This window comes from Symphalangus syndactylus, chromosome 8, assembly GCF_028878055.3.
Source record: "Symphalangus syndactylus isolate Jambi chromosome 8, NHGRI_mSymSyn1-v2.1_pri, whole genome shotgun sequence".
Classification (NCBI taxonomy): Eukaryota; Metazoa; Chordata; class Mammalia; order Primates; family Hylobatidae; genus Symphalangus; species Symphalangus syndactylus.
This window is the reverse complement of record NC_072430.2, coordinates 143,713,770-143,735,262: the sequence shown is the minus strand read 5'-3', so window position 1 is coordinate 143,735,262 and position 21,493 is coordinate 143,713,770. Positions and strand designations below refer to the sequence as shown.

General features: G+C 52.7%; 1 protein-coding gene across 28 annotated transcripts in view; it reads left to right on the top strand.

Moving 5' to 3' along the window:
• Positions 1–21,493, top strand: part of HDAC4 (histone deacetylase 4) — a 353,093-nt gene that overhangs the window by 196,625 nt on the left and 134,975 nt on the right. For 24 of the 28 annotated variants that reach the window (XM_055291146.2, XM_063645833.1, XM_055291150.2 and 21 more), the window contains one exon: positions 12,071–12,315. In XM_055291146.2, the coding sequence (XP_055147121.1) occupies positions 12,071–12,315 (245 nt within the window). Of the gene's footprint in view, positions 1–363; positions 819–12,070; positions 12,316–21,493 lie in introns of those variants that run through there. The other 4 variants (XM_063645841.1, XM_063645832.1, XM_063645838.1 and 1 more) reach the window with 4 other exon arrangements.

Genomic DNA, 21,493 nt, shown 5'->3' with positions numbered 1-21,493 from the left:
CAGGGTTCGTGTATGAGGTGAGGGCATGGAGACAGCCAGCCCTCCAGCAGCACCCCGCTCGCCTTCTCCGTCAGAATGTTCTCGGTCCAGTAGACTCGGAGAAGCCCTGGGATGCTGGAGATGGCTGTGGGGGGGTGGAGGCTGGGGGAAGATCCTGCCAACTGCATGGACCACCCTTCTTGGTGGCACAGATTTGGGCTGAGTTCATACCTTATTATGCATGCATCTACTTAGGCTTTTTTTCTGCTAGTAAGAAAGCAGTTTGAAAACGTAGATTTGGAAGGTGCTTTGAGTTTGGTGGAAGTGAAAGCCGATTTACATAAAAACAACAAAAAAAAGACAGTGGAGTAAAATGCACACCTGGTATTAATTGTAGCTTTTTATTTTTAGCAGTGAAAATACTGTTTCAGGAATGTGTCTTTTCCGTCTCTGTGCTCAGCAGGCTGGGCTTGGCCGGGCTTCCCCTCTTGTCACCTGTTTTCCTGGTGCTGTTGGGAAGGGAGGTGGGGCCTGGCTGTGCCTCTGGGGCTGTTGTCTCAGCTTTGAGCAGCTTTGCCAGAGCAGATCTTAGGTTGCTGCCACGGCCCCAGGAGCTTTTTAGGAAAAAGTGCCTTTATGCACGGAGAGCTGTGGGCTGTAGGCTCTCAGTGAATAGTAATTACAGGGAGGCCTGGCCTTTGGTCAGGAATGAAACCAAAGCCCAAGCCGCACAAAGCGGGCCGAGGGGTTGGGCGGGCCCCCAGTGCTGGCTTTGGAAGACCATCAGCTCCGGAGCAGAAGTTCTTAGGCCTCAGGGATGCTTGGGTCTCTACAGCAGGGTAAGACCCAGGCCCTCTCATTGCTCCCAAATCCCTGTGTTGCTGACCACACCCAGCCTGAGGAACCCCCCTGGGTGACCTGTGAGCTCCCCACAACACTCCTTTAGCCCCTGATGTTTCCGGCAAGACCAGCCTCCTCTCACTGTTCAGCCAGGTCAGGATGCCAGGGTTCTGGTTTGCTGTGCATTAGTGTGTGGCCCTGGGCAAGTCACTTAAATTGTCTGTACATCAATTTCCCACACCTGTCGAGCAGGGTGTCCCTTAAGTGAATTAATACATCAGCACTGAAGGCCGTGGGCCAGAGTTCACCCCGGGCCCTGTGATGCCCTGGTAGTGAAGAGGGCAAGCAGGCAGGGGAAGTTTCCTGTGTGGGCCCTCTCCCGCCTCCTGCTCGAGCGGGAGTCTCCTCTGCTGCAGTTCTCAGGGAGCCTGAAGAGCTTCACCTCCCTTCTTTTCTAGAAGGCTAAAGCGCGGTGCCGTCCAGGCCTGGCCATGTGCTGCAGCTGCCTTCACGCTAGAACTCTGCACCGAGAACGCAGCTCCGAGCACGGCGTCGAATGCAATCTGCCTGTGACACGTCTCTCTCCCGCCCAGCCCCACACAGAGAAAGCCTCCCCTGTGCATATCCATAAATACCACTGTATCTTCTCTTTGCATTTATTTCTTTACGTTTTGATTTCAATGGAAAGCAATACCTTCTTCTTGCACCATAATATTTTTTATTTTTTTTTCAGGCATAATTTAACTAACAGTGATTGTTAACATAAGCTTTTGTCTTTGGCATTGCATAGATACATGTAAATGAGAGAAACAGAAGTGGCATATAAAAACTCACCTACATATGAAGCTCCAAGGTAGGGCCACTTAAGTTACATATGTTATCTACAGAATAGTTTTAAATCTTTACCTTAAAGAATACTTCTACTCTCTCTACCTTGTCTCTACTTTGCGTGCATGCCCCTCCCAGCCATGGTAAATACAACAGTTGTAATTCAGTTAAGAACACTGGGGGCAAATGACATCGCATGTAAGTCAGTGTTTGGAATGGGCCTCAGTTATGACTGTTCAGGCCTTTGAATATCAGTTTCAGCTCGAGGTGCTCTCCATAGCTCTGAGGAGGGATGACAGGTCAAACACGCGTGTCCATCCCTTAGGAAATTCACAAAAACGCCAGTAAAGATCGATAGTTCGTAAATCCCAACCCAATAACAGCGCTTACCCCCATCTCCAGACTGTGGTCTCTAAGACTGTTTCCCAAGAAAGGGACCCACACAGGGGTCAAGAAATGTACAGGAAGACGGCTGGGCGCGGTGGCTCACGCCTGTAATCCCAGCACTTTGGGAGTCCGAGGCAGATGGATCATGAGGTCAGGAGATTGAGACCATCCTGGCCAACATGGTGAAACCCCATCTCTACTGAAAAAAACAAAACAAAACAAAAACATTAACCAGGCGTGGTGGCTGGCGTCCAGTCCCAGCTACTCGGGAGGCTGAGGCAGGAGAACGGCGTGAGCCCAGGAGGCGGAGCTTGCAGTGAGCCAAGATCACGCCACTGCACTCCAGCCTGGGCGACAGAGCGAGACCCCATCTCAAAAAAAAAAAAAAAAAAAAAAAAAAATGTACAGGAAGAGCCCAAAGCATCTGGTAGCAGAACTGGGCGCTGCTCTGAGAGAGCACTCACGGGGTCTGGAGGGCCGCCCGATCCAACCACGGGGCTCCTGCGCATCAAGGATGGGATGGTGAGCATTCGTAAACAGTGACGGGAAAAACACACCCGCCTCACTGCTCGCGTTTGGAGGACGCCGCGAGACCCACTCAGGATTTTCAGACATGGGCAAACCCAGGAAGAGAATCAAGCATGACACTGCCTTTCTCATAAGCGCTGTTTGTGAGAGTAACAAGAGAGTTGATCTTGGATTCCTTCCCGTTATAGAAATGGTCCTGCTAACACATGGAGAGGGGCTGATGGGACTCGAAGAGCTCTGTTTTTAACCCTGATGCGAGAATCCAGTCAGTGATCATTTCAAGCCTTCACAACACAAAAAAGCCACCCAGAGAGCAGGGGTTCGCCTTAGGTCTTGCTAGGAAATCTAAGCTGCCTCTGACCAGGCCCCTCGGTGAGCGTCCAGCTTTCAGAAGAACAGGGGACAGAGCCTTGCTCGTCCACACCAGGGTGTAATCAGCAAAGTGCAGATGACCCGATGTCTTCAGCTAATAAATTATCGGGGGCGGGGGAGGTGGAAGCAGAAGGTCGGGGGAAAGGGTCTTAAAAGATACATCAGCTAATTACAATGTATTTAGATCATGATTTGAACAAAATATTTAAAAGTATTTATGAAACTATGGGGACACTTTCTGGCTACTTCATAATATTATAGAATTATCCATTTATTTGCGTGTGTTGATGGCATTTGATTCGGAAGTCTTCCTGGATAAGATGCAGTGACGACTGGGGCCTGCTTCCCTGTAATCTAGAAGGTGGGGAAGTGGTCGGGGTGAGCAGAGGACCTGAGATCGGCTTGATTACACTATTCTTCATGCTTTTGTGTATTTTCGGAATTTCTCATGAAAGATAAAAATATATATTCCAGAGAAAGGTCATAAGCTCACAAAGATGGGGAGAACAGAAGAGGGGCGACATGAATGAGAGCCTGGCAACTGACAGCAGGTGACAGAGTCACAGCGATTCAGCAGACCCAAAAAACAGATCTCAGCCAACCACGAGGAGCACTGAGAACTCACCAGATGGAAGTTGCACTGCCACAAAGGGGTGCTCTCCAGCGACTGTGATCCTGAGGGCCTCTGCGTGGGGACAGGAGCAAGCTGAGGATGTGGGTACTGTAGCAAGAACAGGGGGGCTAGTCACTGTTTCCACAGCAAACACTGAGTAGGGGGTCCCTCCCTTGGTACACTGAAGGCCCAGCTCTCACCCTCCAGTCCTAGGATGGAGAGGCGTCTCTCGTGGACAGTAGGCTAGCCCTAGGGGAAGGTTCTCTGGGCACTGAGCCAGGGGGTTCCTGATGATGCCACCTCCAGTCACCCTCCATGAAGCCTGGCATTGAGAACCAGACTGTGTCCACAGTTGGCAGGTGGTTTTCGTGCCTCCACTCACACTCAGCAACACATAACCAGGGGCAATCAGGCACCTGAGGGGAGGCTTTTGCAGGGACGGTGGAGAGCAGAGACTCCACAGGGAAAAGAAAACTTGTCACCAGGCTTGGTGGCTCAGGCCTGTAATCCCAGCACTTTGGGAGGCCACAACGAGAGGATCACCTGAGGTCAGGAGTTTGAGACCAGCCTGGCCAACATGGAAGGAAGGGAGGGAAGGAGAGAAATGAGCTGGGCATGGTGGTGCACACCTGTAATCCCAGCTACTCAGGAGGCGAGGCGTGAGAATCATTTGAACCTGGGAGGTGGAGGTTGTATTGAGCCAAGATCGCACCACTGCACTCCAGCCTGGGTGACACTCAACACACACACACACACACACGCACACGAAAACTTTTAGTGAGCTATCCTTACTATCTTCAGAGACTAGACAAGATATTTTATCCAGGAAATATGAACAGGATGACATTAAAAAAAAAGAATATCCAGGGTCCATTGTCCTCTGAAAATGGCTGTTTCATTTGTCAGAAACAAAATAGCAAAAATCATGAAACCTCAGTTAAAAGGTTAGAATATACATTTAAGGAAATCACCCATGAAGAAGTGTGTAAGCCAAAGACAAGGAAAACAGGGAGGATGGAAAAGACTGAGTGTTGTTCTGGGAGGTCTCCTACTCAAGGGCTAGGAGTTCCAGGAGGAGAGCATGGGAAAGGGGAGCCCTTGATGAAGTGCTTCAGGGAGCCCCTCGCGATGGGAGCACGGGAGCTGCCGTCTCCAAAGGACCAGCCAGGCGCCCAGCAGTGGATGTGAAAGGTCTTCACCACACCACACGGCTTCGAAATTTCGGAATGCTGGGGACCTCGAGAAGACCTTATAGGTACCCGGAGAGAGACATCGAGTCACACACAAGATCCAGCATCGAGTGGCGCCCATTTTCCTGACAATACTGGGAGAGGAAGACAACAGAGCTGTGCCTTCAGAATCCTGAAGGCGAAGGATGGTCTTCAAGCTGGAATTCTATACCCAGCCAAAGTCAAGACGCGTGAAGGGGAGAATCGACACATTGTCAGACGTGCAGAACTTACTCTTATGCCTCCCTTTTTAAGACACAGCTGGAGCCTGAGTTCTGCAGAGTGAGAGAATAAACCAAGGAAGACGATGACTGGGACAAAGGAAACGGGAGACTTCAGGTAGGGCAGAGACAGAGGGAGTCCCCCGGAGGAGTCGGGCCCGTCCAGGCCAGCAGCAGCGCAGACAGACAGAGCACCTGCCCAGGGCGAGTGGCACAGCTTCGGAGGCAGTGTCTGGGCTGGCCTCACCAGACTGACTGCCTCGCTGCCTAGACCTGAGGATGCAACACTCCACCCCTTGTCTGTGCCCGACTCTGTTGACCACGTGGCCCCACTCTCTCCTCCTTGCCCCACTGCCTCGATTCCCCGAGGTCACTCATTTCTCCAGGGGGGTCTTCTGCCCAGCTCCCACTTGCGAGCTGGAGGTGGCCACCACGGAGGGCAGCTCACCCCAAGACCACACCTTCTGGCACCTGGTTCTGCTCCACATGACTGCCCTGCCAGATGTTGGACGGGGTGCACTTGGTTTCCTGGGGGTCACCCATGGCTTCACCCCGGAAGGAGCTCTTGTCCCCTGTCCCAGAAGCTGACGGCAGACTCGGACTCGAGACTGTCCTGTCCCGTCCCGGGAACCATCGTCACCTCCTCCTTCCACGGCACTGGTGCTGCTGCCTTCAGTCTTCAGAAAGCAAAGGGCGTGTTTTCAGGGCCACATATATGCAGACGTTATTATGCTAGCAAAGCAAGAGGCCACTTAACAAAGTCAGGATGTTGCTCACGGGGTAGGGGGTGCATGTGGTTTGAAGGGATGCAGAGGGTGACGTTTGGGCCTCATTGAAGCGGAGGATGCACCGTTGCTGGTTTCATTACTGTTCTTTTACTAAACATACTTGTTCTTCAGCATGGATGGCACACTGCACAATTAATAAAGGGTGAAGGACATGGTAGCTAATCATGCATTTCCAATGTGCTGTCTCCCTCCTCCTCTGTCCCATCCTCTCTCTTCCCCCACCCCCACACACAGGCAAAATGTCAGTGTAAGAGGAAATCATGGTTACATAGTTGAAATATCTATTATTTTTCCCTTGATTTGAATGAGTCATTCTTTACTTGAAGAGACCCTAAACGTTGACTGTGTTTCCTAAAGAATAGTGCCTCTTTTTCTTCCATATCTGTGTGATGGCATGAAATCGTGTCCTGAGAAGAGGGCCTAAGCATGTCATGGAAAATTAGTGTGCTTCTTCACGAACATTTATTTTAAAAGAGCGAGAGAGAAGGAGACTAACAGATTTTTCTGTTGGTGATTGAGAATTCATTCACAGCATACTGGCCATCTCCCATTGGACTCTGAATGCGGCCTTTGTGCTTCCACTGACGTCAGGAGTCTGATTGTCTTAATATGTTTCTCAAGGCACAACCTATAAAAGCCATTTTCTGCTGTACCATAGAATATTCATGAGAATACAGACTTTTTTGTTTTGATGCTGCATTCTTTAAGTAGAGAAGGTTTTATTGTTTTCTTCAGGGTGCTTTGGGTCAAAAGCACTAGCAGCTTCTGTTGGGAACTTGTGGCATTTTGAATGGTTTTTGATACAGAAATAGCACAAGTCACGTCTGACACAGCCGTAGGCGCACGAATGCATGAATGGGATTGTGGTTCTCATCTCCGCAGCTGGTGTGTGGGGCCGGGCCTGGGATGGCGTGGGCCTCATCCCACCCACCCGGCTCCCAGGGTCCTCATGAGGAAGCCCTCGGGAGCCCTGAGGTGGGTCTCCTTGCCCTGTGAACGTTGAATTTGTGTTATTGGATCCAACATAAACACAGCATTGTCTTCGGAGGTGAGCGATGGCCATGGCCGGAGGTGCACGTGGGATGCAGGTGGCGTGTGCTGCTGTTGATTTTCTCTGCTGTGCTCTTAGCTTACTTTAGCAGAGAGTGGAGTTTCATGTGGCAGTCTGGTAAACCAAGGCAATGTGAACATCTGTTCCTCACACTGAGTGAAAATGCAGGAAGTGCCGTGGTGAGAACAGCAACAGCATTCTGCTCATTGGTGCACCTGACTCCCCAGCCTCGGCGCCCACCGAAGTCCCCTCTGGCTGCACCGTGGCAGTGAGTCCAGGCTCCTCCTCAGCAGAAGGTGGCTGCTCTGCAGGGCCCCTCGCCTCCCTGCTCCTCAGGGACCCGCAATCTTCCGTGTCCATAGGGAGACGCGCACCGAGCTGGAGACACAGCTCTGCAAGGAGTAACTCGCCTCTCACCGGCACTGCCAGGGGCGGATCAGCGCCAGCAGCTTTCAGCATGCGCTCAACTGCTGGAGAAGCTGGAGTGGCTGGAAGGAGCCCTGCCTGCCTGCCGTCCTCCTCAGTTGCTGGCCTTGGCAGCTAGCTCTAGGGTGACCCAGCAGGGGCCTGGACGAGTAGGAAGCAGCTTCCCAGCTGCAGTCTGCATCATCCTCTCTGCGCTCTCACAGAATGGAAGGTTTTAGCAGAAAAAGGAGTTTGGAAGCGACATTCAGAAGATTTGGGCAGCAGTTTCTCCCCCCATAGGGTCCTGTCTTTTGGGAGTGGGGAGTGCTGGGCTAGGCTGCTCACTGGCTTTTTCACAGGTGGTAGAATTTAAGAGCAGACCTGGGCCGAGCTGTGACCTTTCAGGTGATGCATGCACAGGAGGTTCAGCTGTGTGCCTGTGAGGAGGGCAGGAGCGTCACCCAAGCTTCAGAAGAGAATTCCCTGGCAGCGGCGTGGCGTTCAGCATGTTCCGTGTCTGACTGTTTTGATTGTCTCTCAGTCCAGTTGACAAATTCCTTTTAAGATGAAATTTGAATCAATTTGCAGAACCTGTGCAAATCTCCAAGAGAACAGCTTAAAGAACAGATCAAAGAATGAATGCCTTAGGAATTAAAGCATTCATAGCTCTTGAGTAGACTGGATGGAAAGATGAGTTGTACATTAAAAAAAAAAAAAAAAAAAAAAAAAAACACGGGCAGCCCCCTCCATCCCATCACTAAAGTGTAGGTTGTCCAGATGAGGCTACATCCAGGGAGCAATTCTCAGCTTCAGAGGGCGCTGCGTGTCCTCCTTGGCATCCAAGTGAGTGCATCTCCTCCATGCTCGATGGTGAATGCTGGCCAGTGAGGAACCTCGTGATCTTCTCCATTTCTGAAAACTCCCAGGTGGTGGGGGCCATTGCCCCACATCAGCACTGACCCCCCGGGGCTCGGATCTGGCCAGGTGCCTGCGTTGTGATGGGAATTTCAGTATATTGAATTTTGCCTCTGACCCTGATGAAATAGCTTCAGTGGCATTTGCATCAAGATCATGTTAGTGTCATCTTTATTAGAAGCTTTGGAGCAAACATGAACTTGGGTTTCCTTTTAAGATGTTCTGTGATTCCAGATTCAGGGAAATCTGAGAAAAGTTTGAAGAAAGAAAATTCCACTCGGCCAGCAAACCGTGAGTGTGCAGAGCCTGCCCCGCCTTCCCCACTTCGTCTTGAGAAGCTGGGTCCTCCCCGGCACCAGAGTTGCTGCTGCTTCCCCTTGCGCCCTTGGCTGCCCTTCCGGCCCCAAGCCTGAGTGATACTCTAGGATTGCAGATGGCAGGCTGGTCTCTGGGCTCCCCCGTCCCCATGACCCTCCACCTGCACCTAGACCGCTGGGTCCTTGCCCAGGCAGCCCCTGCCCTCAGTGAGACGCAGCCCACTGTGGGCCCTTCCCCTGGGCCTGCCATCAGCTCCTGTGCTCCTCGGCGCCCCAGCGGCTGCCCTGGGCCCGTCCCCACAGCACCTGGCACACAGCAGGAGCCATTAATGTTCTTTGGGAACTGAATGAGGAGTAGAAATGCGGGCATGTCATGTTTTGGAAGCTAATAAAAAAGATCCCTTAAAAGTTGCTTTATGTTCGGTTTTTAAAGAGATTAACACCAGACATTTGCGATGCTGCCCCCTCCCTCCATCTGTGAGAAATTAGAAATGGAAGGGGATGTGCTAAAGCCAGCAGCGGGTCAGGCTTATGCCCAGCGCCTGTGGTGGGACCCTGTTTCTACATGGGACCTTGGGTGACAGCGGCACATCTTATAAGCAGGGGTCCCACCCAGGCCTCCCACACAGGGACAAATGAGGCGAGGCGTAGGCAATAACCCAGCTTCCAAGATGCAACGCTGTGCAGTTACTTATTCCCTGTGCTTATTTGTTCAAGCTAAAATGTCTCTGTTTGACCAAACAAAAAGAATATGAGAAAGACCAGTTTCACCTACAAATGTAGACACCAGCATTCTAAATAACCTGGTCTTTGTTCATGCTATTTTGTTTTTCTAACTTTATCCCTTCCTAGAGATAAATGCAACTTTGTTCTTCTAAATTATATAAGTATATGCATTCTCCGATGGATTCACCCATGGATGTTGACTGTGTAACTTAGAAGAACAAAGTTGTGTTTATCCCTGGAAAGCACAGGCCAGTTCACCTGAGGCGCTCTAGGAAGTCACTCTGCAGGGCACTGGTCCCAGGAGAACCACGGGCCAATCACAGCCATGAACGCGGAAGAGGGAACTGGAACCTGACAGTCATTCAGGAGGCTGTGTTTTCAGGAAAGTGTTTAGCACCGCCGTGCTTGTGAGAGCTGGACCTGCAGCCCCCAGTGCCCACAGCAGGGAGCCTGCCAGCTGAGTCTTCTTCAAGAAGCCAGGCCCCATTCTCTTTTCTCCGAGTTTGCGAGTTTGCTGACTTAGCTCTCCTCCCTGCCTTTCATATATTTTATTCCTTGAAAGAAAGTCTGAAGCAAATGTAGGTGAACACTGATGTTTCATAAAACTGGCATTGCTTACGCAGTTTTTCCATTTTGCTATATTTTGTCATAAAAATGATCAGAAAAGGGAAGAAGGGAAATGAATAGGGTCCAGTCCTCACCCACATGTGGGGTGGGGGGGGTGGGCGGACCCCTGCTTTCTGCTCCTGCACATAGAACAGTCCTCACCCATGTGCGGGGTGGGGGGGTGGGCGGGCCCCTGCTCCCTGCTCCCGCACATTGAACACGCAGTTTATGTGTATAGATTCTTCTCACATAATAGCAAATGAAAACCTTTTACTGTGTCAAAGTCGACACCCAATTAAAAACTAAATACATGCATTTTAAAAGTTGGGGGTTGCACTTCACTGATTTGGGAAAAGAAACAGAAGAGAAACAGGAGGATTTCATTTAAAAAACAACAATAACAACGAGGCAGCCCGTGCTGCTCTGTGTAATGTGATCAGATATATTCAGAAGCTTCTGTCACCTTCTGGGTTGCTTTGTGTCTTTTCACTGTCCAGGAAAGTGGCCTGAGCTGTTCTTCATGGCCTGAGGCCTGGACACTCCTCGGGTTCAAGCCAGTCCAGCCAGGGCAGCCAGCAGGGGCAGGTTAGGAGCAAGATTGACTGCGGTGGGGCAGGGGAGGGGTGAGGAGACAGTGAAGTCAGCCAGGGAACCTGAGAGCACCCCTCACCCGGGGCGCCAGGAGCTCAGGTGACCGCAGCTCCCACAGCTAAGCGGCAGCCCAGGGATCAGAACCGCAAGCTCCAGCCAGTGCCCAGGCCTCCCCCAAAGCATTTTCCACCCTTTTCTGAGGAGAAGGCTGAGTCCTGGGACCAGGACCTCCAGTGGTTTGGAGACAAAGCCAGTGTGGGACCTGCTTCCTGGGCAGTGACTGTGGAAATGCTTTGCACCAAGGGGCAGCTGCCACTATGGGCTGTTTCACCCGAATCGGTGGCTTTGAGACTGTGGAGTGCAGGGTTTCCTAGGAACTGAGTTGCTGACAAGGCCTGGCCTTAGGCCAGTCCAGAGACGGGCTGAGTGTCAGGGTGGACGTGGGTGGGCCATTCTCAGGGAGGCATCTGGACGAGGTCACGCCCAAAGGTGCTGACCCTGAGGGGCGAGGAGCTGTTTTCTCAGCAGCCCTCTTGTTGGCCCAGACACCCCTCTGAGCTTGAGACCCTCCTAGAGAGCAAGGCCCCACCTCCCGCTTTGGCCCAGGTCACGTGAGTGTTGGTTACGGGGAGCTTTCTGAGGGGTGGGCCTGTGGGAGGGGAGCAGGCAGGCTGGGCTCTCACTTGGATTCTCAGTGATGTTTTCGGCAGAGCCACGTGTCTGAGAAGTGATGCTGGGATGTCCCTGGGCTGTGCCAGGAGCAGTGCTGGTTCAGAGTGAGTGCCCGCATGCACTGCATGCATTCAGAATAGGGACCTGCCGTAAAAGGGGTACGCACGTCAGGCTGTTTGTGATATCTGTAATTTAAACCTACCCTTCTTCCTGCGTTACTTTTCTCACTTTCATTTGGTATTGATTTGTAAGGAATGAAATTGATTCGGCTTCTGTTCCTCATCAAAATTACTTGTAGCCTTTTCTCAATAGCACATTAGTACAGGGCAGAAAATCCATTTCTTCTCGAGGTGCAGAAACGCATGCCCAGAGGAACGCTCCTGCCAAGAGCCAGGAGCACGTCTTGTTGGCTGTGTCTGGTAAACATGTTTTCCAAGGCGGGCACTTGTCTCGCCATGGAAACGGGCTCCAGGTCTCGAGCATCTGTCTAGACCACTTCTGGGGCACACACTGTTCTTGTGGCTCTTACAGCGGCGCGGTGACTTCCATGGAAGAGGAGGAAGAGGAGCAGAACAGGCAGTCTTCCTAGCTGAGGGCTGGCGCCTGCTCTTTTCCTTGAACAGCCAGAACCTTTTTCTTTATTTTTCTCATTATTGACTTCTAGAAATGACGTCAGCAAGGCCTCTGGGCCTGCAGTGGGGTCCTCTGAGAGCCGGCCTCCATGGGAGGGTGGAGGAAGGAACAGGGATTGTGGAGTGTGTCCTGGCCTGGCCTTCCATGGGCTTTTGTGGTTTTTGTCCTTGAGGAATGGGCCCCAGAGGCCTCTGAGTCTTGCATTTTGAGTTTGTTGGGCCAGAGGGGGATGGGGGAGAGGGGTATCCAATCCTCAAATGTTCACAGGCCCCGCCCCGTGAAGGTGGCCAGTGTGTTGGGCGGGGGCTCTGGGGCCCGGGGACGGCCGAGGGCGGCAGTGACCGGCTCTCCTGCTTGTTCTTCCCACAGTGGATGTGGCCACGGCACTGCCTCTGCAAGTGGCCCCCTCGGCAGTGCCCATGGACCTGCGCCTGGACCACCAGTTCTCACTGCCTGTGGCAGAGCCGGCCCTGCGGGAGCAGCAGCTGCAGCAGGAGCTCCTGGCGCTCAAGCAGAAGCAGCAGATCCAGAGGCAGATCCTCATCGCCGAGTTCCAGAGGCAGCACGAGCAGCTCTCCCGGCAGCACGAGGCGCAGCTCCACGAGCACATCAAGGTGAGGCGCGGCGCGCGGGGGCGGGTGGGCCAGGCCTCCGGCGCCCTCAACTCCCGGTGACTCCAGCCCTGCGTCCGCGGAGTGTGCTGGGGCCCCAGGCAAGACGCGAGGTTCCTGCAGGAGGCCTTCCGCGTTGGGATGGTAACACCAGGCCACAAACCGCGGGCAGCACTTCCGTGTATTGTGGAGGACGTGGTGCTGAGTGGAAACAGCGGTCTAAAGTCGTCGTGTGGAAGCACATTCCAAATAGGAAAAATGCTTATCACCTAATTTCATCTGAAGCATGCTCAGAAATAGAAAAGCTGCCAAAGGGAAGAAGCACCAGAACCTTAATATGATTGTTGCTGGGAGGTGTTTTGACAAATCTGTGTGTTTTCTTTTTCTTAGGACTTTTCTGTATTTTCTATTTTCTCTACTAACCTTTTATAATTAGAAAAAGATAATATTTTCTTTTAATTTAAATGTGGTAAGAAAAAAACAAAGACTTTTTTTGGTACTTACTCTCTACAAATATTTAGTCTGATACCAGATTTTAAAATTAAATCAATTGGAAATACATACTAGTGATATGTAGCAAAGTTATATTATATAGTTGGCAGGCTAGTTATGATATCTGTGATTATAATATGCTGTCACTGCATTTAGAACCATTTAGAGCAACACCATCTAATAGAAATATACATGAGTATATTAAAATTCCACCAGTAATCTTAAATATTCTAGTGGTCACATTAAACAAAGTGAAAAATCCCACAAAACCAGATTATCTGTATCTGTGTAACAAAATTACCGCCAACACTTAGCAGTTTAAAATAGCAAGTTTGTATTGTCCTGCTCTGTGGGTCAGGAATCCCCGAGCAGCTTCACTGATGGGGTCTCCCATTACGTTGTTACTGAGATGTCAGGCAGGGCTGTGGTCTCATCTGCAGGGTTGACTGGGCTGAGGTGGAGGAGCTCCATTCAGGCTCACTCACATGGCTGCAGGCAGGAGGCCTGAGATCCTCATCCACAGGGCTGCTCACAGCATAGCAGCTGGCTTCCCAGAGGGAGCAACCCGAGAGGAAACACGGCCAACATGGAAGCCACAGGGTCTCTCATGCCCTGATCTGGGAAGTGGCAGGCCGCCACCAACACTGCTGCTGTTGTTGTTCATGCTAAGTCTTGGCAAGCCTCTGGGGCCTAGACACGTAGAGCATCTCCATTCAGGCTAGCCGCGTTTCGAGCCGTACATGGTTCGTGGCAACTGCTGGACAGCACAGATGTAGGGCATCAAAAGCCTATGACCGTATGCTGCCTGGTGCTTCTGAGATGCTCACATGGTCCATGGGTGGAAGTTGTTCAGCTGAGGTCTTGGCTACCTGGCGTTAGCCCACACACAGATACTAGTGTGCCCACCTAGTGTGCAGAGTAGTTTAGGGGTGCATCCCTCTGTTTCTGCTCTAGCTGGTAATTCTCTTGACCACGGGATCCCAGTCTCCCTTCCTTTATATGTAAGACACTTTGTTCAGTGTCTTTATTTCATAATCACTGTTGAGAAATGGAAGTAAAGTAGTGTCAGTTGTCTGTAGACTTAGTGGCAGATTGTGGGGGAGGCTGCATCCCAAAGCTGGGCTGACCCTGGAGGACAGGCTCAGGGACAGCTCCGTGTCCCCTCTCATGGGTGCCAAACCATTCTGTGAGTGCCTGTGCTTCAAAGGTGAGCCCTGAGAGCTCTGTACTCGGCCCCCTCTGGCCTTGAGGGAACAGGGACTGGGAGGTTTCTGGCTGGACCCTGCGGGGCTGCTTGTGGGCTCTGGGTCTTTGGACTTGGCACCGTTGCCTTGGCATTTGTTGGCTTGGAAGTTGTTGCTGCTGCTTTTTCCCAGATGCACGGGCCTGCTAATGTCAGTGTTTGACAAACCAAGGAGAGGACACTTTCCTGAGCTCTTGAAGTCCATGCTTGATCGTTTTTGCCTTCAGATTTCAGAGCAACCTAGCAGCTGTGTGTAACAAACACATCACTTGTCCCTGTGGAGATTGGCCCACCAGCCTCACTGGGACCCTGTGCACTTTAACAAGCACACTTGAGTTGAGGGTGGGGCAGTTGAGAGCTCCACAAGCACCATACCCTTTGGGATCCCTGTGATTCTGACACTCCTGGCAGGTAGGACACGAGAGAGGACACAGTCTTCACTTTACTGATGGCGCCGCTCTGTGCTGTGGACAGGCCAGTCTTGCCTCCCTCATGGCCTGACCATGGGCAACTGCAGCTGGCTTCTGTTTTTCAGGCCTGGGAGAAGAGTTTTCAAGCTGACTGCAGGAAACAGGTGCATGCCAGGCACAGGTCGGGGGAGTCACTGCAAGCAATCTCTGCAGCCCGCCCAGGGCTTCGGCTCACCAGCCTTTCCGTGATCTGCCAAGAGCAGCCCTCAAGAGGCCACTCGTTTTATGTAGTTTTTGCGCCATGGGTTCACATTCTATGACTCCTAGAAGTAATTTTTTAAAATGAGTATCGTAGCTCCTTCGTATTCTGCATGTTGGCAACCCCGCATCAAGCCTGAGGACTCCCCGACAGCAGTCTTGACCCAGGCACTGCCCTGTACCTCTCCGAAGCCCCCGTCGGCCACTCGTCCCGCCTGCCTGAGGGACATGAGGACCGCTCGCTCACTCCGGCTTCCCTGCCTTCCTGCAGCCCAACACAGATCCCAGCTGAGGATGGCCTCAGGGGCTCCTGCTGAATTCCATTTTTCCTGTTGTCACTGCACCCTGGTGAGCCCTGCAGTCCTCGCGTTGATCCACCTGGAGCATTCACAGCGCGTGATTAGGAGACCCCACCCCAAAGCCACCATGGGTGTCGGTGCAGAGCGAGGTTAAGGAGATGGGATTGTTGATGTCTCATTCCGTGCTGGTTGAATTTGTAGCTTTTACAAGAAGAAGACATAGATGAGAAGCTGAGAAGTAAGCCTAAGCCCTGTGTGTTTGACCGGGGCTCCTCAAGGTAGTCCTGGGAGGCCAGAAGACATAAAGAAGACACTAGAGTTGGGGTCAGTGCTACCACCTCAGGGTGAGGCCAGGTCCCACCTCCAGAACCCTCTGCCTCTCCTCTCCTGGTGCCCCAGGAGCTGGCTTCACTGCTTGGAAGAGAGCACCCCGAACCCAGTCCTCACGTCGCTCCTACAGGCCAGGCCTTCAGGCCATGCTCCTCATTCCTGGAGGGGTCCCTGGGAGAGCGCCCCCCCCCCCCCCCGCACCCTCTGAGAGATGGCCGGAGACCCTAGAACGATGGCGCTGGAGCCAGTCTCTGGGCCAGGGTCTCAAAAGCACAGGAAGAAGTTCAAGATTGCCTTTCTCTTTGCATTTTAATCATTTATTTCTTCATTAAAATAGACATTATAAAAGCCATTTGAACTACATACATAGTGGTTTCATTACATTAGGGGGCTTTTGTTTGGATAATTTAAACTCTCTTTATAAGCCATCATATTGTTAGTGACATTTGGCAATGGTGTTTGTCAGACAGATTTCTTGAACACAAAATCTAATTAGTGTCATTAAATCATCAGTGAATTTGAATAGAGTTTCATAATTGAAAAGGGAATCATTTTTAAAATATAACTTAAATTATTAATGTTGGGTAAATAGGATCTTTTAGGAGAATTTTAATGCTCGTAGTCCCCTTGGACTTTCTGGTTTCCTGGCTGTTTGTGGTGGTTTAGACACAGCCTCGCCTCTCCTTCTCGGACAGTGCTTTTCCACCTAGAAGGGGATCCCAGGTGAGCGTGGAAGTTCTCTCTTGCACTTCTGTGTTTTTGTTTGTTTTTTGAGGCAGTCTTGCTCAACTGTTGCCCAGGCTGGAGTGCATTGGTGCCATCTCAGTTCACTTCAATCTTCGCCTCCCAGGTTCGAGTGATTCTCATGCCTCAGCCACCTGAGTGGCTGGGATTACCAGCATGTGCCACCACACCCTGCTGCTAATTTTTGTATTTTTGGTAGAGACGGGTTTTTCCCATGTCGGCCAGGCTAGGCTTGAACTGCTGGCCTTAAGTGATCTTCCTGTCTCAGCCTCCCAAGGTGTCGGGTTTACAGGCGTGAGCCACCGCGCCCGGCCTCTCTCTTGCATTTGTGATCAGTGCCTCCCAGAAGAGTATGGAGGGGGAGGATACAAACATAGATACCCAGAGAGGGTCCAAGGACAGGCCACGATGCTATGGCTAGAGCATGCCCCAGGCTGGCGAGTAATGGAGCAAGGGGCATGTGGGAGACCCCAAGCACAAGACTGGGCCCCGGCACCCCCCTCAGGCCGCATCTCTCCCCAGGAGGCACAGGGCACCCCCCACAGGGCGCACCTCTCCCTAGGAAACATAGGGCACCCCCTGCAGGGTGCATCTCTCCCCAGGAGGCACAGGGCACCCCCCTGCAGGGCGCATCTCTCCCCAGGAGGCACGGGGCACCCCCCACAGGGCGCATCTCTCCCCAGGAGGCATGGGGCACCCCCATAGGGCACACCTCTCCCCAGGAGTTAGGGTACACCTCTCCCCAGGAGGCATGGGGCACCCCCTGCAGGGCACATGTCTCCCCATGAGACATGGGGCACCCTTCATAGGGCAGAACTCTCCCCAGGAGATACAGGGCACCCCCTGTAGGGCATTCCTCTCCCCAGAAGATACTGAGGCACCCCTGTAGGGCACACCTCTTCCCAGGAGATACAGGACAACCCCCATGGGGTGTACTTCTCCCCAGAAGACACTGGGGCACCCCCCCATAGGGCACAGCCTCCAGGGCAGACACTGAGGGACCCTCCCATAGGGCATAGCCTCCAGGGTGGACACTGAGGGACCCCCCCCATAGGGCACAGCCTCCAGGGCAGACACTGAGGGACCCCCCCCATAGGGCACAGCCTCCAGGACAGACACTGAGGGACCCTCCCATAGGGCACAGCCTCCAGGGCAGACACTAAGGGACCCCCGCCATAGGGCAGAGCCTCCAGGGCAGACACTAAGGGACCCTCCCATGGGGCACAGCCTCCAGGGCAGACACTGAGGGACCCTCCCATAGGGCACAGCCCTCCAGGGCAGATACAGGGACCCCTCCCATAGGGCACAGCCTCCAGGACAGGTACAGGGCACCTTTTGTATGTAGGTTGCACATCGCCCTCCTGCAAGGCTTACCGTCTCTCCCTGCAGTGGTGTAAGGTGTGCCTTTTCTTCCCTAACTTCAGAGTATTCCCAGTCGAATGCATGAAAAGTAAAAATCATTTACATACTGTTTCAGTGTGCATGTCTTTTTTTTTTTTTTTTTTTTTTTTTTACTAGCAAGGCTGGCCTCTTTTTCGTGTGTGCGTGTGTGTGTGTGTGGTGTTTGTGTGTGTGTCCGTGTGACTTGTGCTGTGGAGAGCACAGTGGGTAGGTGAGAGTTTTCAGAGCTGTTTAGTTGATAGTGTGACTCTTTCAGGGAGGGACTAACATGGAAAGGAACCTAGTTTTCTGGCACTGGGAGCGTGGGTCACGATCCTTATTCTCTTTAATACCTGGCCGAGGAAGCTGAAGAGATGTTGCCCAGGCCCAGCTTTCCGGTCACCTGAGGCAGCTGTCAGCATTAGAGCTCACCCGAGCTGCGCCGAATGCCTGATCCAGGGGTACGGTGGGGAGGCGGGGGCAGGAGCACACTCTTGGTTTGGAGCAGAGTCCCTCTGTGGTGCCTCTGGGTAAAGGTTAAGAATAGACGGGAAGACCTCATGCACATGCTTAGCATGAGCTGCCTCCCAAGCCAGGCAGAGGCACATGCGCGTGGCAGTGGGCAGTGGGGCCAGGTGATCCATGGGGCACGTGGGCACACACCTGGAGAGCCATGGGTGCCATGGCCCGACCCCAGCTGGTCTGCACCTGGTGTTCCCATCCATGGGCGGCAGCTTACCGTCCGTGGCGTCCCCTCTTCGCCTTTCCTCCTGGCTCCTGCTGCTGTATGTGGGTGCGGCATCTCCCCACTCTGGCGTTGTTCCCCTGGCAAGTTGAAAAAGAGACACAAGAAACTCAAGAGTTTACTTTTTAAAGTGCAAATCTTTTTGGGGTGCCACTTGAATATTTGTATATTAAATTCTGAAGTCAGAGTCAAAGCAGCTAAATTCTGGGGCTCCTATATTTGGTTCAGAGTTCAGTGTATGCGTAACGTAAACTTAAAGTCTGGTTAGGGTAATAGGATCAGCTATGACTGGTTTTGTTTTTGCTTTTCTTAGAAGAATGAGGTCGTAGTCATCTTATTTTAAATCGCTCATTATACTTTCAGTCTGCAAAAAATTGCTTCCCAACAGCCCTTCCCCCATGGAGTAGTCTAGCGTGTAAAGTTAGTGAGGGACTAGTTGCAGACAATTTTAGCTAATTTAAAAATAAGCGCATCTCAAAGTCCTGTTTTTCGAAGCCTGAATTCGGTACTCCAGTGACGCACCTGCCCTCCAGAAGCCAACTGAGGGTGCCCCACGGAGAGTGAGTACCTATTCACGATGCTGGGGAGCGGGGCAGGAGTGAAGAAGAGTGAAATGACCATCTTCCCTTGTGGTTCCAGCATTTTCCGAGCACTCCGAGGGCAGAGGGTCCCTGTGTCTTCTTTGAAGGTAAAGAAATAGGCCTGACGTCTAAGGTTGTGCTGTGAACAAGGAGTGTTGAAATTCAGTTTGTCCTGACCGCTTTCACTTTGCAGGCTTTGCTCTACAGATAATCTGTTATAAATCTAATAAGGTGGAATGCCTCCCTACAAGTAGCGAAGCTGAGATCACACAGCATTGCCGGGGGCAGATAGGGAATCCGTCACTGTTTGTGACTGCTGGTTTCATTAAAACTCCACCACAGCCGTGTTTCTGGGAGTTTTGCCTTCCTGTGAATTTTAATCCCCAGCAGCCATGGTTGTTGCTTTCATTCTTTTTGAAATGATGGTGGAAAGAGCTCACTTTCCTTCTGGGTTCTGGCTGACAAGTAGATACTGTGAGACTGCATTAGGCTGCATCTGTCCGCTCTGCGTTTCCGCCCTGAGTGAGCTCTGAGCAGCGGGAGGGAGGGAGCCAAGGGGCCCTGTGCAGGTGACAGCCAGAGAGGAGGGGCTCGCCATAACGCGATCAGTTCAACAAAGGATTGTTTGTTTTCTGAGCTGAGAAGCACCCCGAAGCCCTGTGGGTTGTACGTTTTACAGGTTAACCTGCCGGTGGCATTCCCCATCTGCAGACAGTGGCCCAGGGACGCTCTCGGGGCACCTTTCCCTGTGTACACAGCTCCGGCTCCCCAAGGCAGAGTCTTGAATCTGTACATGCCCAGATGTTTGTCCTGATAGAGGGACTTTGCTTGCGTGTGGTGGCGAGGAACACCGCGTCAGGAAGGTGTGCTCCAGGCAGTATCTCCCTAGCCTTGAGGGGGCCTGATTTTGCCTTAGGATAACATTTAGTGTCTGCAGGAAGTCGGCCTCTCTAGGTGACATCTTTCGAAAGTGACGGTTTGATGATGATCAGGCCGCACGGAGGCGAGCCCAGGCCAGCTCTTCTGAGTGTTCTCCCCATGCCACCTCTTCCAGTCCTCACATGAATCCTTGGGGCAGGTGCCACATTTAACCCAGCACAAAGAGGTTAAATATTTAGGTGCAAGTGCGCCAGCAGCGAGCAGGCGGGCGGAGCAGGGTTTATCAGCCAGGCAGCCTGGCCTGGGCACTGCCCTCCAGCCAGCGTCTGCTGGCCGCCTGTGAGTCTTCGGAGGCCAGTGCTGCCCAGATGAAGGGCATGCAAGAGCTTGCTTATGTTGATCCTACCATCCCCAAGAAGTTCATTTAAGTTGGTTGTTCGGAATTAAGTTTTTGCCATGGGAAAGATACAGGTGAGATGCTTGGTGTGTGCAGCCAGCCCTGACAGCCCTCCCTGCCCCACCTGTGCACACGCTGCTGCCGGGTGTGGTGGGATCCCCCTCCCTCTCGGCCCACCCAGGCCTCCTGCCTTGCCTGTGCCCACACATCTGCCAGGAGCAGCACCCCTGCCGGAAGGCAGCCTGCAGGTGCACCTGCCTGGGTAGGGTCTTGCCTGAGCCCCTCCTCTCCTCCCTCCTTCCCTGGGTGTGGGCCTACCTCCCGCCACCTCTGCAGCTCTTCTGTCCCCATCTTCTGGCTGGAATTGAGTCCCACCCCCTTTGTGAGGGCTGTAGGTGGGCGGGTGTGTTTGTGGACAGGGCTTTTTGTCTCGGGGAGAGCAGCAGTTTCTGTCCCCAATGTCCAGATGCTGACCTGCTCTCTCTGCTGCCGTAAATCCTCACTGTGTGTGACCACAGGTGTGACTGGACAGCCCTGCCTAAAGCCTGAGGTCCCACTGCCCTGGACTCTAAGCGATTCCTGTGGGGCTCTGCCATCCAGGCTACTTCTGCCGCCGTGGGGCAGTGGGTGGGGAGGCTGGCTGTGGGCCGCAGGCTGCAATGGCCCAGCCCAGGTGGGCCGGGAAGGACCAGTGCTGTGGTCTCCGTCCTGGAGGCTGGGGCGGCCTCAGTCCAGAGCTGTCTGCTGGGGTCACTGCAATGGGGCAGGCGGTTTCTGCCCGGGGACCCTTCCTCAGGGTGGGCCATGGGGGGCAGCAGCCCAGCACACCCTTCCATCCACGTGGGGCACTCATGAGGGGCAGTCATGTTCGTTTTGCTTGTTCACTGCCACCGCCTGTTTGAGGTTGCTGAATGCCATTTGGTTGGCCAGTGCCTTTCTCTGTCCCTTGTCTGGGCTGGGGGCTTTGCTTCCAGAATGGAAGAATGAGGAGTTTTACCTTACAAAATTATACAGTTGATGTTACATTTAACATTGTGGACATGATGTGATTCAAATTTCACACAAGTCACAGACACGCGGGGTGACTGGCACGTCTCATCTTGAGGAGGAAGAGGCTGTGAGGAAGCCGAAACCCTTTCTTCCCTATTTACAAGTGGCAACTGGCTGAGTCCTCAGCAGTGGGAAGCGAGGCCCAGGAAGGGGATTGATGCCCCTGGTGAGGCCATTCCTCATCCCCTGCACTGCCTGTGACCATGAAAGGGCTTGGGCCAGGCCGCTTTTGCAGGCTGGATCTTCCCAGAAGCCTAGGGGTTTGAAAGGTGTGTGTGCCGGGTGCTGGGGGGCTGAGCTGCACCTCCAGGCTCTCGCAGGAGAGGGTGTGGTGACCACCTGGAAGCTGGCTGTGCAGGGGCAGCAAGGGTGG